General features: G+C 43.3%; 1 protein-coding gene across 1 annotated transcript in view; it reads right to left on the bottom strand.

Annotated features, from left to right (window-relative positions):
- The window catches only part of LOC109898937 (delphilin), a 31,060-nt gene extending 13,255 nt beyond the window's left edge, over positions 1-17,805 (bottom strand). Inside the window, exons 1-5 of the mRNA XM_031835289.1 lie at positions 16,813-17,805; positions 6,766-6,869; positions 4,135-4,204; positions 3,087-3,410; positions 45-196 (exon numbers count right to left, since the gene is read on the bottom strand). Of these exons, the coding sequence (XP_031691149.1) occupies positions 45-196; positions 3,087-3,410; positions 4,135-4,204; positions 6,766-6,869; positions 16,813-17,105 (943 nt within the window). The 5' untranslated portion in view covers positions 17,106-17,805. The remainder of the gene's footprint in view (positions 1-44; positions 197-3,086; positions 3,411-4,134; positions 4,205-6,765; positions 6,870-16,812) is intronic.
- Between the last annotated feature and the right edge of the window lie 2,516 nt (positions 17,806-20,321).

The following is a 20,321-nucleotide window of genomic DNA, read 5'->3' as shown; positions in this document are numbered from 1 at the left end:
TTCCAAGCAGGCAGAGAGATGTGGCTAACGGCTAGCTGACCCACCTGCAGTCTTAAAACCAAGGAAGCGTGAAATCTTGCTCTGACAGTGTTCCTGCTCCTCGTAGGTCAACAGCTGGTAGATGAACTGCCAGATCACCTGCTTGGCTGGAGTGTCCAACACCGGGAACACATCAACAATCAGGGTGTCCACGTTCCTGAACATATACAGTGGGGCAAAAAAGTATTTAGTCAGCCACCAATTGTGCAAGTTCTCCCACTTAAAAAGATGAGAGAGGCCTGTAATTTTCATCATAGGTACACTTCAACTATGACAGACAAAATGAGAAAACAAAAATCCAGAAAATCACATTGTAAGATTTTTTATGAATTTATTTGCAAATTATGGTGGAAAATAAGTATTTGGTCAATAACAAAAGTTTATCTCAATACTTTGTTATATACACTTTGTTGGCAATGACAGAGGTCAAACATTTTCTGTAAGTCTTCACAAGGTTTTCACACACTGTTGCTGGTATTTTGGCCGATTCCTCCATGCAGATCTCCTCTAGAGCAGTGATGTTTCCCTCCAAAGATTTTCTATGGGGTTGAGATCTGGAGACTGGCTAGGCCACTCCAGGACCTTGAAATACTTCTTACGAAGCCACTCTTTCGTTGCCCGGGCGGTGTGTTTGGGATCATTGTAATGCTGAAAGACCCAGCCACGTTTCATCTTCAATGCCCTTGCTGATGGAAGGAGGTTTTCACTCAAAATCTCACGATACATGGCCCCATTCATTCTTTCCTTTACACGGATCAGTCGTCCTGGTCCCTTTGCCGAAAACAGCCCCAAAGCATGATGTTTCCACCCCCATGCTTCACAGTAGGTATGGTGTTCTTTGGATGCAACTCAGCATTCTTTGTCCTCCAAACACGACGAGTTGAGTTTTTACCAAAAAGTTATATTTTGGTTTCATCTGACCATATGACATTCTCCCAATCTTCTTCTGGATCACCCAAATGCTCTCTAGCAAACTTCAGACGGACCTGGACATGTACTGGCCTAAGCAGGGGGACACGTCTGGCACTGCAGGATTTGAGTCCCTGGCGGCGTAGTGTGTTACTGATGATAGGCTTTGTTACTTTGGTCCCAGCTCTCTGTAGGTCATTCACTAGGTCCCCCCGTGTGGTTCTGGGATTTTTGCTCACCGTTCTTGTGATCATTTTGACCCCACGGGGTGAGATCTTGCGTGGAGCCCCAGATCGAGGGAGATTATCAGTGTTCTTGTATGTCTTCCATTTCCTAATAATTGCTCCCCACAGTTGATTTCTTCAAACCAAGCTGCTTACCTATTGAAGATTCAGTCTTCCCAGCCTGGTGCAGGTCTACAATTTTGTTTCTGGTGTCCTTTGACAGCTCTTTGGTCTTGGCCATAGTGGAGTTTGGAGTGTGACTGTTTGAGGTTGTGGACAGGTGTCTTTTATACTGATAACAAGTTCAAACAGGTGCCATTAATACAGGTAACGAGTGGAGGACAGAGGAGCCTCTTAAAGAAGGTCTGTGAGAGCCAGAAATCTTGCTTGTTTGTAGGTGACCAAATACTTATTTTCCACCATAATTTGCAAATAAATTCATAAAAAATCCTACAATGTGATTTTCTGGATTTTCTTTCTCTCATTTTGTCTGTGATAGTTGAAGTGTACCTATGATGAAAATTACAGGCCTCTCTCATCTTTTTAAGTGGGAGAACTTGCACAATTGGTGGCTGACTAAATACTTTTTTGCCCCACTGTATATACAAGGGCAGAGCTGCCATTTTAGACACTTCTGAACATCTCAAAATCTGTCAGTTTTGTTGCTAAAATAAAAGTATTTTAAAACATGCTAAAATGACAAGAAGAAAAACTGAAGCACACTGGTAATCTTGATGCTTCCAAGAACTGAATGGAACGATTCATAAGGGTATTTCACAGGGAGGTACAAGTCATTCTATGAGGTACAACTCAACTCCTACCAGTATGCTGGAGTTGTTTTTCTTATTAAGAAAACTTGTTTTCTCCATGCACCTGGTAGCACTGTCACGATCGTCGTAAGAAGCGGACCAATGCGCAGCATGGTGTGAATGCATCATTTAATAGATGACAAAAAAACGAAGTAAACTGTATAAAAACAATAAACAAATAACGACCGTGAAGCTATAATGAGAACTGTGCTGACACAATCAACTAACATAGACAATCACCCAACAAACAGTGAAAACCAGGCTACCTAAGTATGATTCTCAATCAGAGACAACTAATGACACCTGCCTCTGATTGAGAACCATACTAGGCCGAAACATAGAAATCCCAAAATCATAGAAAAACAAACATAGACTGGCCACCCCAACTCACGCCCTGACCATACTAAATAATGACAAAACAAAGGAAATAAAGGTCAGAACGTGACAGTACCCCCCCAAAGGTGCGGACTCCGGCCGCAAAACCTTGAACAATAGGGGAGGGTCTGGGTGGGCGATTTTTTTATTTTTTAATTAAAAAATCATCATGAACATATACCACGCTGCATTTTGGTCCGCTCCTTACGACGATCGTGACAAGCACATTCAGGTGTGCGAGTTGACTTTCTCAAACATGCTAAAATAAAAGTATCAAAAGAAAATCCTACTTTCGAAAAGGTTTATTGCTATTCAGTAATGTTGATAGGGAATTTGTATTGGTGACTCTGATTCTGTTCTCTGTAAAAGAACATGTATTGCTTTAGATTAGACAAGTTTACCATTATATAATGTGTATAATTATATCATTTACATGTAGTGTAATGAGATGTAATGAACCATATTAGGATTAAAGCATATTATTGAAGGGTAGGTGTGTTATTTGTTAGGGACATGTCAGATTATGTAAAGACGTTTCTGTAAATCGCCTCTAGGGTAGGTAAACATCAAATCAATGTCATATTTACCCTTGATGTTTGACGCATTTCAAACAAATATATCATCCTTCCTGTCATTTGGAAAGATAAAAGGCCTCTATCTCTATCTCCCTCTTTCTCTCTCCCTCTCAATCCTTTTCCATCCTCCAAAACAGACCCCCCCACACACACACCTCTGTTGGAAGAAGGTCTCCAGGGACTTGCAGATGGTGTATCTCTCCTGCACCGTCAGGAGATGATCCAGCTGCTGGCTAAAGGTGCGACCATGGACCCTGATGCTGGGGGGTAGGATCTCAGCCACCCACTGCAGGGAGCAGAGGGGGACCGGGGAGCGGGAGCGGGACCTGGGGGCCACGGCAGGGGCAAGGCCTGTGGGAGAGTCTTCCTGTTCACTCTGGTCAGAGTGGGAGTAACCAGAGGGTCCGTCTTCCACCACCAGGGTGGGCATGGCCCCACTGCCCTGCAGCATGGACACCACCTTCTCATGGGAACAGTTTCTGAAGACACACACAGTCACTTTCACTACTACAATCGGCAATGATGTTGTCATAGGACCAGCTCCTACAGAAAGTATAGAGAGTTACTAACTACAGAATTCAGTAGTGCGCTCTACTACTCACCATGTAAATCCTAGTATTACATGGTTACTAGGGTGGTATAATGAAGTATTTGCGGGTTTATACTGTGGGTGATATTGTGCTATGGGCGATGATACCACCCAGGCTGTGTTCACTCCTACACTTCATGTTCAGAATAAAATGGAATAATAAGTAAAAAGGACTTTACTTGTGAAAGGACTTCCTACAGTCATTTTCTCAAATTCCATTCTACACACACATCCATGCATCTGTGTGAGCACAGACACACACCAGTCCACTTACCATATATCCTGATTCCTAGTCACCTTACCCCTATACATATCTACCTCTATCACTGCAGTATCCCTGCACATTGTAAATATGCTACTGGAACTGACCCTGTATATAGTATACTTACTTACTTTATAGTGTTCTTCTTATTTCTTCTTTTTCATATATTGTTTATTTTTGTTCTACTTTGTTATTTTTAGTATTACATTGTTATTGATAACTGCATTGTTGGGGTTAATGCAAGGAAGGCATTTCATGGTACTTGTGCATGTGACATTAAAACCTGAAACTCATCATGTTGACTCACTGTCCTGTGTGCATCTTAAGAGAAAGTTATAACAGGTTTATGTACCTCATGTCCAGCCCATTGAGGAAAAGGATGCGGTCGCCCGGTTTGAGACCGCAGTCTTCAGCGGGGCTGTCTGAAGAGACAGAGGGGAATGAGAGTCAGATAGACAGGGGATGAGAGCCAGAGAGACAGGGGATGAGAGCCAGAGAGACAGGGGGATGAGAGCCAGAGAGACAGGGGGATGAGAGCCAGAGAGACAGGGGGATGAGAGTCAGAGAGACAGGGGGATGAGAGTCAGAGAGACAGGGGGATGAGAGTCAGAGAGACAGGGGGATGAATCAGAGAGACAGGGGGATGAATCAGAGAGACAGGGGAATGAGAGTCAGAGAGACAGGGGAATGAGAGTCAGAGAGACAGGGGATGAGAGTCAGAGAGACAGGGGGATGAGAGTCAGAGAGACAGGGGGATGAGAGTCAGAGAGACAGGGGAATGAGAGTCAAAGAGACAGGGGATGAGAGTCAGAGAGACAGGGGGATGAGAGTCAGAGAGACAGGGGGATGAGAGTCAGAGAGACAGGGGAATGAGAGTCAGAGAGATAGGGGAATGAGAGTCAGAGAGACAGGGGAATGATAGTCAGAGAGACAGGGGATGAGAGTCAGAGAGACAGGGGGATGAGAGTCAGAGAGACAGGGGAATGAGAGTCAGAGAGATAGGGGAATGAGAGTCAGAGAGACAGGGGAATGAGAGTAAGAGAGACAGGGGGATGAGAATCAGAGAGATAGGGGAATGAGAGTCAGAGAGACAGGGGAATGAGAGTCAGAGAGACAGGGGAATGAGAGTCAGAGAGACAGGGAATGAGAGTCAGAGAGATAGGGGAATGAGAGTCAGAGAGATAGGGGAATGAGAGTCAGAGAGACAGGGGAATGAGAGTAAGAGAGACAGGGGGATGAGAATCAGAGAGAAGACACATAACCCATATGATATGCAAAACATAACATTTATATTAGCACCATTAATCAAATCAGTATGTGGTATTTGACTGCTGTTGTTTTTATGTACCATGTTTTGTCTGATGTATTGGGTTATGCTGGTAGCCCTTTGGGAACCAATGAAGCATAATATTATCCGTGTTTGGTAGGTGTACTGTACCACAGGGCCACGCAGGCTCTCTGACATGAGACAGTGGGTTCTTATGGATGCCTGTGTGGACGCCTGCCTGTACATCCCGATCTCATCTCATCCACCCACAGCAGCAGTCCTCATAAGGCCTAGCCCACTGAGTCAGTGAGTAACTTACTTCTGGCCTCTGCTCAGATCTGGAGTGGGTGAACGGCGTCATCCCCACACACACACACACACACACACACACACACACACACACACACACACACACACACACACACACACACACACACACACACACACACACACACACTCCTCCCCCTCTTCATTCCGACAAAGAGAAGCATCCAGTAAACCCCCTATTATAACACTCTGGTACAACCTGACCTCTGCATGTAAAATTACAACAGAACATCTCTTCATCACAGCAACATCCACATCAATCCATGTATTCATCCTAATCTCAATCTCTTTTAGAATTCCTGAAACTCCCCTTATCGACCTCAGACGGCCCCTTAAAAAAAAAAAAAATCACAAAAGACTAACCTAACATAGCAGGCTTAAAATAAATGCCTGAAACTAGATCCCCTACGTACTGGTCTGAAACTAGATCCCCTACATACTGGTCTGAAACTAGATCCCCTACATACTGGTCTGAAACTAGATCCCCTACATACTGGTCTGAAACTAGATCTCCTACATACTGGCATGAAACTAGATCCCCCTACATACTGGTCTGAAACTAGATCCCCTACGTACTGGTCTGAAACTAGATCCCCTACGTACTGGTCTGAAACTAGATCCCCTACGTACTGGTCTAAAACTAGATCCCCTACATACTGGTCTGAAATTAGATCCCCTACATACTGCTCTGAAACTAGATCCCCTACATACTGGTCTGAAACTAGATCTCCTACATACTGGCATGAAACTAGATCCCCCTACATACTGGTCTGAAACTAGATCCCCTACATACTGGTCTGAAACTAGATCCCCTACGTACTGGTCTGAAACTAGATCCCCTACATACTGGTCTGAAACTAGATCCCCCTATATACTGGTCTGAAACTAGATCCCCTACATACTGGTCTGAAACTAGATCCCCTACATACTGGTCTAAAACTAGATCCCCCTACATACTGGTCTGAAACTAGATCCCCTAAATACTGGTCTGAAATTAGATTCCCTACATACTGGTCTGAAACTAGATCCCCTACATACTGGTCTGAAACTAGATCCCCTACATACTGGTCTGAAACTAGATCCCCTACATACTGGTGTGAAACTAGATCCCCTACATACTGGTCTGAAACTAGATCCCCTACATACTGGTCTGAAATTAGATTCCCTACATACTGGTCTTGACAAGAAGAAAAAAAGCTTTGAGAGGGTCTCTTCTGCACTGTTCAACCAATCCAGTAAATGTGGAGGTGGAGTTAAGATGGAGTGTCGCCTTGTTAACGTCCAAAAGAAGAAGTCGTGTCACAGGCTCTCTTCCCATTTCCTCCAGGACAATACAGTGCTATACAACACAGTACATAGAGAAGTGTAACGCAATGCGTCATCACTTACCTGGGATGACAGAGTCGATGCAGACAGGAGCATGGCCTCTCAGGGTGAACCCAAAACTCTTCTTCCCTCTGTAAACCCTCAATGTCCTGGGGGGAGCACGGAGACTGAGGAAACATTACAAAGTCTTTATTAGTTTCTGACAGATATTTGTATAAATTGTTGTAGTAGTAGAAGATATGGTTGTAACAATGTAGTTGTAATATTCAGGAACTACATTACTACCACTGTTGTGTAATGATGTTTAATGTTTAATCAATGAGCTGTCAACAGATTTCAACTGTATTTATGAAGTACCACTGGACATTTTGAATAGCGTTCTCAACAGTAACTAGCAATCAATTCATATTATTATGCCCACATCATCTGTGTCTTATGTAACGTGAATGCAACCAAATATAAAACAATAAAAGAAAGAACCATCAACGACTGGGATGGAGATATCGCAGTTGCCATGGAAACTACTCAAGGCAACATGGTAAGATATAAACAGAGGTCCATAAAGCAGAACAAGAAGCAGAGAGGAGAAAATCGGAAAACCGGTAAAAATCCATTATTTGATCATCTTTATGCTTGTTATGTGATATGGGGACAGATGAGAAAAATTCTAATGGGGTTTTAGAGTTATAATAATAATAATAATGGTAATAAGAGGCACAGAGTAAGAGGGTAGGCTCAGCACTGCAATGCACTGGATATAAGAGACTGGAGAGTTAGAAAAGGTGAAGAAAACAGATCTTTAACCTCTCTCCCCATCTAGCATTAGTACTTTCTATCAATACCATAACCCAAGAAACAGCACAGAAGAGGAGCTGAATACTGAAAACGTGATGTGGATGATCCAATGAACAATCAATCAAATAACCTATCATCACTTGACAATTCAATATTGAATATTACTTTTCCATACTGACTTGAAACCTTATACCTCGAAAGGCAGTTTACCATAAACAATAGTGTATCAATTAGTTCCACTTGATAGAGCCTGGCAGCAGGTCAGTGAGAGATCTCGACTGTACAAGTAGGTTCCTGTCTGTCCTACATGTGATGGAGGCTATGCTAATCAGAGGCACAGCTAATCTCCTATCTAATACCATGGGCTGTCTCTTACTGTTACTGTATATGAGCTGTCAAGGTGATTACACAGGACATATCCTAATGAGCAGCATTTTGGAATAACACTGGCCATGGGCAGCGAGAAGGAGTAGGGAGGGCTGTTGGTAAAACATGGGGTGGAGTCTACGATAAAGTCTATCTGTAAAACTGGCATGGAGTGGTGTGACAACGTTAACCCTACTTCCAACCTGGTCTTATTAAAAAAATATAAAAATAAATGTAATTGAACCTTTATTTAACTATGCAATTCAGTTAAGAACAAATTCTTATTTACAATGACGGCCTAGGAACAGTGGATTAACTGGCTTGTTCAGGGGCAGATCAACAGATTTTTACCTTGTCATAGCATTTTGTATTATTCTGTATGTAAATCCAAGACACTCAATTTAGTATGATATGTTACGTTTCGTATGGTATGTATTAATTTAATCATCCATTTCATATGACATGCTATGAATTACAATTCATATTATATGTTACGAATTTGCAAAACATAGTATATGTCACAAACTTGCAAAACGTAACAAAACATTAGCTAGCTGGCTAACGTTAGCTAGGCTAGAGGTTAGGGTTAAGGGGTTAGGGTTAAGGTTAGTGTTAAGTTTAGGAGTTAGGTTAAAGGGTTAAGGTTAGGGGAAGGGTTAGCTAAAAGGTTAGGGTTAGAGTTAGGGGAAGTGTTAGCTAAAAGGGTTAGCAATAGGAGAAGGGTTAGCTAACATGCTAAGTAGTTGCAAAGTATCCAAAAAAGTAGTAAGAAGTTGAAAAATTGCTAATTAGATCAAATGCTAAAGTTGTCTGTGATGAGATTTGAACTCGCGCTAGACGTTTGTGTTATACATCAACTCATCCACCCTGACCAACCACCGTACTTTTGTTTTTTGCTTGTCTTATGTAACAATACCAAACGTAACATATCATACTAATTTGAGTGTCAAAGATTTACATTTACTATGTTACGTCTAGTCAATGAGACCAGGCTGCTACAGCAGATAAACTGAGCTACTGTATGGCTTAGAGCTGAGCATACTGTATGTACTTGTATTTGTATTTATTATGGATCACCATTAGCAATTCTTCCTGGGGTCCGGCAAAATTAAGGCAGTTATACAATTTTTTAAACATTACAAGACATGCATAACAGATTTCACAACACAGTAAGTGTGTGCCCTCAGGTCCCTACTCCACTACCACATATCTACAACACAAAATCTATGTGTACGTGTGTGTATAGTGTGTATGTTATCATGTGTGTGTATGCATGTGTCTGTGCCTATGTGTGTGTTGCTTCACAGTCCACGCTGTTCCATAGGGTGTATTTCTATCTGTTTCTTAAATCAAATTTTACTGCTTGCATCACCTGATGTGGAATTGAGTTACATATAGTCATTGCTCTATGTTGTACTGTGAAGAGACCTCTGGTGGCATGTCTTGTGGAGTATGCATGGGTGTCTGAGGTGTGTGCTAGTCGTTTAAACAGACAGCTCGTGCTTTCAACATATAAATACCTCTCACAAATGCAGTGAGAGTAGTGATGAAGTCAATCCCTTCTCCACTTTGAACCAGGAGAGATTGACATGCATATTATTAATGTTATCTCTCTTTGTACATCCAAGAGTCAGCCGTGGTGCCCTGTTCTGAGCCAATTGGAATTTTCCTAAATCCCTCTTTGTGGGACCTGACCACAAAACTGAACAGTAGTCCAGGTGCAAAAAAACAAGAGCCTGTAGGACCTGCCTTGTTGATAGTACTGTTAAGAAGGTAGAGTAGTGTTTTATCATGGACAGACTGCTCCCTATCTTAGCTACTGTTGTAGCAATATGTTTTGACTATGACAGTTTACCATCCAGGGTTACTCCAAGCAGTTTAATCACCTCAACTTGCTCAATTTCCACATTATTTATTACAAGATTAAGTTGGGGTTTAGGGTTTAGTGAATGATTTGTCCCAAATACAATACTTGTAGTTTTAGAAATATTTAGGACTAACTAATACCTTGCCACCCATTCTGAAACGAACTGCAGCTCTTTGTTAAGTGTTTCAGTCATTTCAGTCTGTAGTAGCTGACGTGTATAGTGTTGAGTCATCCACATTCATTGACACACTGGCTTCACTCAAAGCCAGTGGCATGTCGTTAGTAAAGATAGAAAAAAGTATGGGGCCTAGACAGCTGCCCTGGGAAATTCCTGATTCTACCTCGATTATGTTGGAGAGGCTTCTATTAAAGAACACCCTCTGTGTTCTGTTAGACAGGTAACTCTTTATCCACAATATAGCAGGGAATGTAAAGCAATAACACACACACTACCGGTCAAAAGTTTTAGAACACCTACAATTTAAAAAAAACTTTATTTAACTAGGCAAGTCAGTTAAGAACAAATTCTTATTTACAATGACGGCCTACCCCTGCCAAACCCGGACGACACTGAGCCAGTTGTGCGATCATGGCCAAATGTGATCCAATCATGGCCAGATGTGATACAGCCTGGATTTGAACCAGGTTACTGTAGTGACGCCTCTTGCACTGAAATGCAGTGCTTTAGACTGCTGTGCCACTCGGGAGCCCCATTCAAGGGTTTTTGTTTATTTTTACTATTTTCTACATTGTAGAATAATAGTGAAGACGTCAAAACTATGAAATAACATATGGAATCATGTTGTAACCAAAAATCATGTTGTAACCATTTATTTTATATTTGAGATTCTTCAAATAGCCACCCTTTGCCTTGATGCACACTCTTGGCATTCTCTCAACCAGCTTCATCTGGAATGCTTTTCCAACAGTCTTGAAGGAGTTCCCACATATGCTGAGCACTTGTTGGCTGCTTTTCCTTCACTCTGCGGTCTGACTCATCCCAAACCATCTCAATTTGGTTGAGGTCGGGTGATTGTGGAGGCCAGGTCATCTGATGCAGCACTCCATCACTTTGCTTATTGGTAAAATAGCCCTTACACAGCCTGGAGGTGTGTTGGGTCATTGTCCTGTTGAAAAACAAATGATAGTCCCACTAAGCCCAAACCAGATGGAATGGCGTATTGCTGCAGAATGCTGTGGTAGCCATGCTAGGTAAGTGTGCCTTGAATTCTAAATAAATCACTGACAGTGTCACCAGCAAAGCACCCCCACACCATAACACCTCCACCTCCATGCTTTACGGTGGGAAATACACATGCAGAGGTCCTCCGTTCAACCACACCACGTCTCACAAAGACACAGCGATGAAACAAAAAATCTCCAATTTGGACTCCAGACCAAAGGTGTAACGATGTGCGCTGAGAGTCGGGAAGCAAGTTCAGGGAGTGAGTGTTTTAATAAATAAACGCAACATAATACAAAGAGACACGAACAACGCACAGGCATGAAACTGAAACAGAAACAATAACGCCTGGGGAAGGAAACAAAGGCAGTGACATTCAGGGAAGTGATGGAGTCCAGGTGAGTCTGATGATGCGCAGGTGCACGTAACAATGGGGACAGGTGTGCGCCATAATGAGCAGCCTGGTGACCTAGAAGCCAGAGAGGGAGAACACGTGACAAAAGGACACATTTCCACCGGTTTAATGTCCATTGCTAATTTTTCTTGGCCTAAGCAAGTCTCTTCTTGTTATTGGTGTCCTTTAGTAGTGGTTTCTTTGCAACAATTCGACCATGAAGGCTTGATTCATAAAGTCTCCTCTGAACAGTTGATGTAGAGATGTGTCTGTTACTTGAACTCTGTGAAGCATTTATTTGCGCATACATTTCTGAGGCTGGTGACTACAATGAACTTATCCTCTGCAGCAGAGGTAACTCTGCGTCTCCCTTTCCTGTGGCGGTCCTCATGAGAGCCAGTTTCATCATAGCGCTTGATGGTTTTTGTGACTGCACTTGAAGAAACTTTCAAAGTTCTTGAAATGTTCCATATTGACTGACCTTCATGTCTTAAAGTAATGATGGACTGTCATTTCTCTTTGCTTATTTGAGCTGTTCTTGCCATAATATGGACTTTGTCTTTTACCAAATAGGGCTATCTTCTGTATACCCCCCTACCTTGTCACAACACAACTGTTTGGCTCAACGCATTAAGAAGGAAAGAAATTCCACAAATTAACTTTTAAGAAAGCAGACCTGTTAATTGAAATGCATTTCAGCTGACTACCTCATGAAGCTGGTTGAGAGAATGCTAAGAGTGTACAAAGCTGTCATCAAGGCAAAGGGTGGCTACTTTGAAGAATCTCAAATATTAAATATATTTCTATTTGTTTAACACTTTTTTGGTTACTACATGATTCCATACGTGTTATTTCATAGTTGTGATGTCTTCACTATTATTCTACAATGTATAAAATAGTAAAAATAAAGAAAAACCCTTGAATGAGTAGGTGTTCTAAAACTTTTGACCGGTAGTGTACGTTTTTCCAGCCGCAGACTATGATCGATAATGTCAAAAGCTGGACTGAAGTCTAACAACACAGCCCCCACTATCTTTTTATTATCAATTTCTCTCAGCCAATAATCAGTCATTTGTGTATGTGCTGTGCTTGTTGAATGTCCTTCCCTATAAGCATGCTTAAAGTTTGTTGTACATTTTGTTACTGTAAAATAGCATTGTATCTGGTCAAACACCATTTTTCCAATACCTTTCTAGGGGTTGTTAACATGCTGATTGGTTGGCTATTTGAGCCAGTAAAGGGGGCTTTACTATTCTTAGGTAGCAGAATGACTTTTGCCCACCCCCAGGCCTGAGGGCACACACTTTCTAGTAGGCTTAAATCGAAGATATGGCAAATAGGAGTGGCAATATCTTCCACTATTATCCTCAGTAATTTTCCATTCAAGTTGTCAGACCCCAGTGGCTTGACATTTTTGACAGACAACAACAATTCTTTCACCTCTTCCACACCCACTTTACAGAACTCTGAATTACCGGCATGTTATGCCTAAGTTTGCTAATCTTGCCAATGAAAAAATAATAGTTGGCAATATCAGTCGGTTTTGTGATGAATGAGCCATCTGATTCAATGAATGATTAAGCTGAGTTTGCCTATTTTCCCAAAATGTAATTTAAGGTTAGGCATATGAACCTGTAGCCATATTACTTCAACAGTATTTAACATGAGAAGCTTTACAGGAATGTGGTTCTGAATATAGACCGCAACACCGCCCCCATTGACATTTTTGTCTTTTCGGTAAATGTTATAACCATGTATTGCTATCGCTGTATCATCAAAGGTATTATCTAAGTGAGTTTCAGAGATAGTCAGAATATGAATGTCATCTGTTACTAGCAAGTTATTAATGTCATGAACCTTGTTTCTTAAACAACATGTGTTAACGTGGGCTATGTTGAACACTTTTCTGGGATGCTTGCTTGTTTTCATTGCTTTACTGGGAAGCTTAGCCAAAGTAGATAGTCTCATGTTATTTATGTTAGTGTAGGGTGAGCTGCACACAGTGGACTTCCTACTAGGGCACACTGCCTCAGGAATAACAACATGAATCTGGTTCATAGGTACATGATTGCTGCATACAGTGGCTGCAGGATCAGCAGAGGCATTCAGGGAAGTTACAGGAACATAAATTAGGTCATTACGTTGTGTCTACCAACGCCCCTGGTATAATGTATATTTGCTAAAGCCTTATGACAACTCAGCGACACAATGGTAGTGATTAACTGAGCTGGGCTTGGGTCATTGATAAGTCATTGTCTCAACACAGCCTTAAAATGTTGTGAGAGGATCCAGGAACCCAAATGATTTGGGTGGATCCCATCCTCCTTATAAAATATGTTTTGTTTCCAAAAGTTATCAAAATTGTCAAAAAAAGTTACACCCATTGAGCTGCAATAATCATGTAGCCAGTTGTGAAGATAAAGAATACTGCTAAAGCGTTCACTGCCACGATTCAGAGAGGGCACAGGGCCAGATTGTATGTGTCTTTAATTAGTGTCTAGCAAAGAGTTAATCAGCTCTTTAAAATCCAGTTTCAACTGTTCAGAGCTGTCCTTCATAATGTCATTAAAAGCCACATGGACTACGATAGAATTGATTTCCATGTCCTGATATAGCACATTCAAGAGCAGCTTAGTAATGTAATTTACTCAATCTCAGGAAAAGGACATTGTTTTTGCACCAGGAGCAGTCACATTTCTTACCATGGAGCTGCCTAAAATCACGGCTGGCGAGAAGGACAATGAAATCCGCCCCCTCCTTCGCTTCACAAGATTCGGGGAACCCTTTGAGGACAGGCGAGAGGCAGGATAACTTCAGCACGTAACTCCCGGCGCAGGCCTACGACAGATGGAGAATCCCCACTAGATCCAGAGCAGAGATGGAAGGTTGCCGACATCGAATTCAAAATCGTAGGGGAAGGAGTAGGAGTAGGACACAGGAACCCCCAGCGACGAAGGTGCAGGAAGATCAGGCTCCAGGATGGTGAAACTATTCGCTGTTTTTATCCGCACCGGGCCTCTCGTTGGGAGTGTAGACTGCTTTGTGGGAGGCTGCTGCCTTTAGCTTTCACGGCTCGTGACATGCGACCATCTTTGATTGCCATACTCCTCTTGCTGTGCTCCTTCGACTCCTCTATCATATGGGGGAGGAGAGGTAGGAGATGGCTCCCCTGGCAAAGAACTCTGTACAACCCCAGCCAGTCAGATAACAACAAACAACAAGAAGGACATGCATCCAATAAGTGCGAACGCCGTCCAGCCACTGGCGGAGAAAAGGTAAACATTTCACGACTTGCGCGATCAAGGAAGCCACCTCAAGCCTATAATTCTTGGCAAGCAAACAATAGCCGTATTGGAACTCTGAGTGATCCAGTTTGCCCTGAAACAAAACGTAGTAGATACAGCTCCTACAGCGCAGGAACCATTAATTTACTTCCCCAGACAAGAGGGCTCCACTGGAAAACTCATCTGGGACTAACTTTGTTAGCTTGATGACTAGCCGCTTAGCTAGGTTAGCAGATCTGTCAAGCAAGAAAGAGAGGTCCTAGCTGTTAAACCTCGTTGTGGAATTAATGCAAAAACAAGATTGGTATTTATATTCAACAAAAATAACCAACCGAGTGTTTCCAGCATGGCTACTGTATGTCTTAGAGCTGAGCCTACTGTATGTCTTAGAGCTGAGCCTACTGTATGTCTTAGAGCTGAGCCTACTGTATGTCTTAGAGCTGAGCCTACTGTATGTCTTAGAGCTGAGCCTACTGTAAGTCTTAGAGCTTGGCCTACTGTATGTCTTAGAGCTGAGCCTACTGTATGTCTTAGAGCTGAGCCTACTGTATGTCTTAGAGCTGAGCCTACTGTATGTCTTAGAGCTGAGCCTACTGCATGTCTTAGAGCTGAGCCTACTGTATGTCTTAGAGCTGAGCCTACTATATGTCTTAGAGCTGAGCCTACTGTATGTCTTAGAGCTGAGCCTACTGTATGTCTTAGAGCTGACCTACTATATGTCTTAGAGCTGAGCCTACTGTATGTCTTAGAGCTGAGCCTACTGTATGTCTTAGAGCTGAGCCTACTGTATGTCTTAGGCCAATTTACATAATTTGAGTCAATTGGAGGTGTACATGTGGATGTATTTCAAGGCCTACCTTAAAACTCAGTGCCTCTTTGCTTGACATCATGGGAAAATCATAAGAAATCATCCAAGACTTCAGAAAAATATTGTAGACCTCCACAAGTCTGGTTCATCCTTGGTAGCAATTTCCAAACGCCTGAAGGTACCACATTCATCTGTACAAACAATAGTACGCACGTATAAACACCATGGGACCACACAGCTGTCATACCGCTCAGGAAGGATACGTGTTCTGTCTCCTAGAGATGAGCGTACTTTGGTGCGAAAAGTGCAAATCAATCCCAGAACAACAGCAAAGGACCTTGTGAAGATGCTGGAGGAAACAGGTACAAAAGTGTCTATATCCACAGTAAAACGAGTCCTATATCGACATAACCTGAAAGGCTGCTCAGCAAAGAAGAAGCCACTACTCCAAAACTACTCCGAAGCCACTGCTAAAAAAGCCAGACTACAGTTTGCAACTGCACATGGGGACAGAGATCATACTTTTTGGGGAAATGTCCTCTTGTCTGATGAAACAAAAATAGAACTGTTTGGCCATAATGACCATCATTATGCTTGGAGGAAAAAGAGGGGAGCTTGCAAGCCGAAGAACACCATCCCAACCGTGAAGCACGGGGGTGGCAGCATCATGTTGTGAGGGTGCTTTGCTGCAGGAGGGACTGGTGCACTTCACAAAATAGATGGCATCATGAGGAAAGACAATTATGTGGATATATTGAAGCAACATCTCAAGACATCAGTCAGGAAGTTAAAGCCTGGTCACAAATGGGCCTTCCAAATGGACAATAACACCATGCATACTTCCACAGTTGTGGCAAAACAGCTTAAGGACAACAAAGTTATGGTATTGGAGTGGCCATCACGAAGCTCTGACCTCAGTCCTATAGAAAATGTGTGGGCAGAACTGGAAATGCGTGTGCGAACAAGGACGCCTACAAACCTGAAGGCTTCCCAAAACGTTTGACCCAAGTTAAACCATTTAAAGGCAATGCTACCAAATACTAATATAGTGTATGTAAACTTCTGACCCACTGGGAATGTAATGAAAGAAAAAAAAGCTGAAATAAATCATTCTCTCTCTACTATTATTCTGACATTTCACATTCTGAAAATAAAGTGGTGATCCTAACTGACCCAAGACAGGGGATTTTTACTCGGATTAAATGTCAGGAATTGTGAAAAACTGATTTTAAATGTATTTGGCTAAGGTGTAAGTAGAATTCTGACTTCAACTATATATATATATTCAGTGGTATTTTAAACCCAATGCATCTCGTTTATCTCCAGCTCCAACCACACAAACAGAATCTCCTAAATCTTCTCTCTTTTAGCTGAGTGAGAGTCATAGCTAACTACGCCATACAGTATACTAACCTCTGATTGGCTTCTGATTGATGCCCAGGTTTGCCCAACGTGGACTTCCTGTACCCGCTCTCTCCTCTCTCCTGTCCCCCTCCGTCCTCCCCAGGATCCCGAGGTACTGAGCTGGCCCGTTTGGAGCCATGGTGGCGGTCAGGGTGGTCCTCGCTGCGGCTACGTCTCAGACGGCCCTGCCGGCCCGGCTCGCTAATGCTCTTACTGCGACAGATCTTCTGGATCAGGCTCTGGGACACAGCCTCGTCAAACCGCTGTCGGTGCTTCTTGGGGATGAAGATCCTGGTGAACATGGTGAGAGAGGGACCAGCATGTGAGACGAAGGGAAAGTAGGGGGAAAGGTGGAGGGGTGGAGAGGTCCCTCTGGATCTAAGGGAGGGTACCACCAGGTAGACTTTAGCAGTCACCCCTCAACAGTCTGTGTCACCTCTGCCCGGAACAAGAGGTAAGAGAGGAATCAGAGAAAAATAAGGATGGTGTTGATCTACGGAGATCCCCTGGAACCAGAAGATGTTACTAGAAACCTCAGAGAACACCCTCAGCAGTCTGCATCAACTCTAGTGCCAAAAACCATACCACTCATACCAAAGCCCTGATCTGAGATTCAGAGGAAAAGGTCCGAGCTGGAACTGAGAATCAGGTATCCAGGATGGAGAAGAAAATCCATTCAGCTGAATACAAATCACTGTTGACTTGGTGAAGTAGATTCATCATAAAAATATACTTAGAAATCCATAGATTGACAAAAACTAAACAAACACACTTCTTCTTAAAAGTATTTATCTTCCCATTTAGCCACTGTAGTCCATGGATACAGAGGAGGAGAGATTAGATGGATAGAGAGAGATTTCTATAGAGCCAGTCAGTGAGGCAGCTCTCTGTGCAGTGGCGTCATTTGCTACAGTGTGGATTCTCACTGCTGCAGCATGAGATACCAATACAGCAACAGCAAAGGTGTGGGAGTAAGCAATATATAACTCTACCACCTCTCTCTCCCTCTCTTTCTCCCACTCTCTCTATCATCCCTCCCTCCGTCCGTCCGTCCGTGCGTCTGTCTGTCTGTCACGAGGTGAAGGACTATCATCTTCTCATTGTGTAGACAACAACACAGATAAAAGCCATCATGTCTGGTCTGTTTGTCTTTAGTAGCATAACCAAGAGAATAGTGGTGCCATGTTCATCCTAGAACTGATGATGTGCTAATTGAAGATGTAAAACATAGGGCTCATCACAGCCACACTGAGATGGAAAAGCAACAGCTGCGATGAACACAACTCATTCAGTGATCAGGAACAGCCAAGAGGGCAGCACAGCACAGCACACACCACCCACACACACACACACACACACACACACACACACACACACCACCCCCACACACACACACACACGCACAAACACACAGAGACACGCACACACCACAGGCACACACACACAGAAGACAGCTGACAGCTGGTTAAAACAGGAACATGTGTGAACAACGTCGCCTCATTACAGATAGATTGTTAATGTAAATTCAAACAAATTAACATTGCATCAATACAGATGGATTGTTCATGTAAATTCAAACAAATGAACATTGCATCAATACAGATGGATTGCTAATGGAAATTCAAACAAATTAACATCGCATCAATACAGATTAAATTGTTAATGAGAATTCAAACAAATTAACATTGGATCAATACAGATGGATTGTTAATGTGAATTTAAACAAATTAACATTGAATCAGTAAAGATATTTTGTTAATGGGAATTCAAGCAAATTAACATAAATCCAACACAGATCATGTGAGTACATATAAATATAATTAATTAATATGATCAAAAGATTGAATATAATGCTAATAATAATTATGACTGAAATCAGATTGAGCTGATAAACACAGAGAAAATGAATCATGCTGGTCATTCAATGTGTCACCCCTGGCCCTTCAATATGTCACCCCTGGCCCTTCAATGTGTCATCCCTGGCCCTTCAGTGTGTCACCCCTGGCCCTTCAGTGTGTCACCCCTGGCCCTTCAGTGTGTCACCCCTGGCCCTTCAGTGTGTCACCCCTGGCCCTTCAGTGTGTCACCCCTGGCCCTTCAGTGTGTCATCCCTGGCCCTTCAATGTGTCACCCCTGGCCCTTCAGTGTGTCACCCCTGGCCCTTCAGTGTGTCACCCCTGGCCCTTCAGTGTGTCACCCCTGGCCCTTCAGTGTGTCACCCCTGGCCCTTCAGTGTGTCATCCCTGGCCCTTCAGTGTGTCACCCCTGGCCCTTCAGTGTGTCACCCCTGGCCCTTCAGTGTGTCACCCCTGGCCCTTCAGTGTGTCACCCCTGGCCCTTCAGTGTGTCACCCCTGGCCCTTCAGTGTGTCATCCCTGGCCCTTCAGTGTGTCATCCCTGGCCCTTCAGTGTGTCATCCCTGGCCCTTCAGTGTGTTTTCCCTGGCCCTTCAGTGTGTCATCCCTGGCCCTTCAGTGTGTCATCCCTGGCCCTTCAGTGTGTCATCCCTGGCCCTTCAGTGTGTCATCCCTGGCCCTTCAGTGTGTCATCCCTGGCCCTTCAGTGTGTCATCCCTGGCCCTTCAGTGTGTCACCCCTGGCCCTTCAGTGTGTCACCCCTGGCCCTTCAGTGTGTCACCCCTGGCCCTTCAGTGTGTCATCCCTGGCCCTTCAGTGTGTCATCCCTGGCCCTTCAGTGTGTCATCCCTGGCCCTTCAGTGTGTCACCCCTGGCCCTTCAGTGTGTCACACCTGGCCCTTCAGTGTGTCATCCCTGGCCCTTCAGTGTGTCATCCCTGGCCCTTCAGTGTGTCATCCCTGGCCCTTCAGTGTGTCACCCCTGGCCCTTCAGTGTGTCACACCTGGCCCTTCAGTGTGTCACCCCTGGCCCTGGTATTGTTGACCCCTCTGAGTATCTCCTAGCTTTTGTTCCCATGATTAGATGAATCATATGATGAGTGGCCAGACATAATTTATAATGAAGTGGAGAATTACGGGAACCAAACTAACTGGCCACGTAATTATAATATGACATAAACAGAACAGAAAACAGAACAGAACACACAGAGAGAGAGAGAGAGAGAGAGAGAGAGAGGGAGAGAGAGAGAGAGAGAGAGAGAGAGGGAGAGACAGAGAGAGAGAGAGGGAGAGACAGACAGAGAGAGAGAGAGAGAGAGAGAGAGAGAGAGAGTCACATGTAAAAAATGAACTAGCTAATTATGCAGATAAAAACAAGCTGGGCAGCAAAATCAAGCAAATAGCACACAGAGAAGCTCTTCAGAGACAATAAGGATTCTAGCCTCCACAGGGGAATGCTCTGCTAATTAACCATGATTATTCCACAGTGCTACTGAGTTATTCAGACACATGGAGATATATTTAGAACTCTTGCTGGTCTATGGAAATTTATTTGTGGACACTTATCTGAACTGTGGTTCATTATTGTTGCGCTGTACTTAGGCAGCATCATTTAGCTTGGTATCTCACCAAACCACACAGTTGCTCTCTCTCTACTAACTTT

This window comes from Oncorhynchus kisutch, linkage group LG11 (assembly GCF_002021735.2).
Source record: "Oncorhynchus kisutch isolate 150728-3 linkage group LG11, Okis_V2, whole genome shotgun sequence".
NCBI lineage: Eukaryota > Metazoa > Chordata > Actinopteri > Salmoniformes > Salmonidae > Oncorhynchus > Oncorhynchus kisutch.
This window is presented reverse-complemented; position numbering and strand designations above follow the sequence as displayed.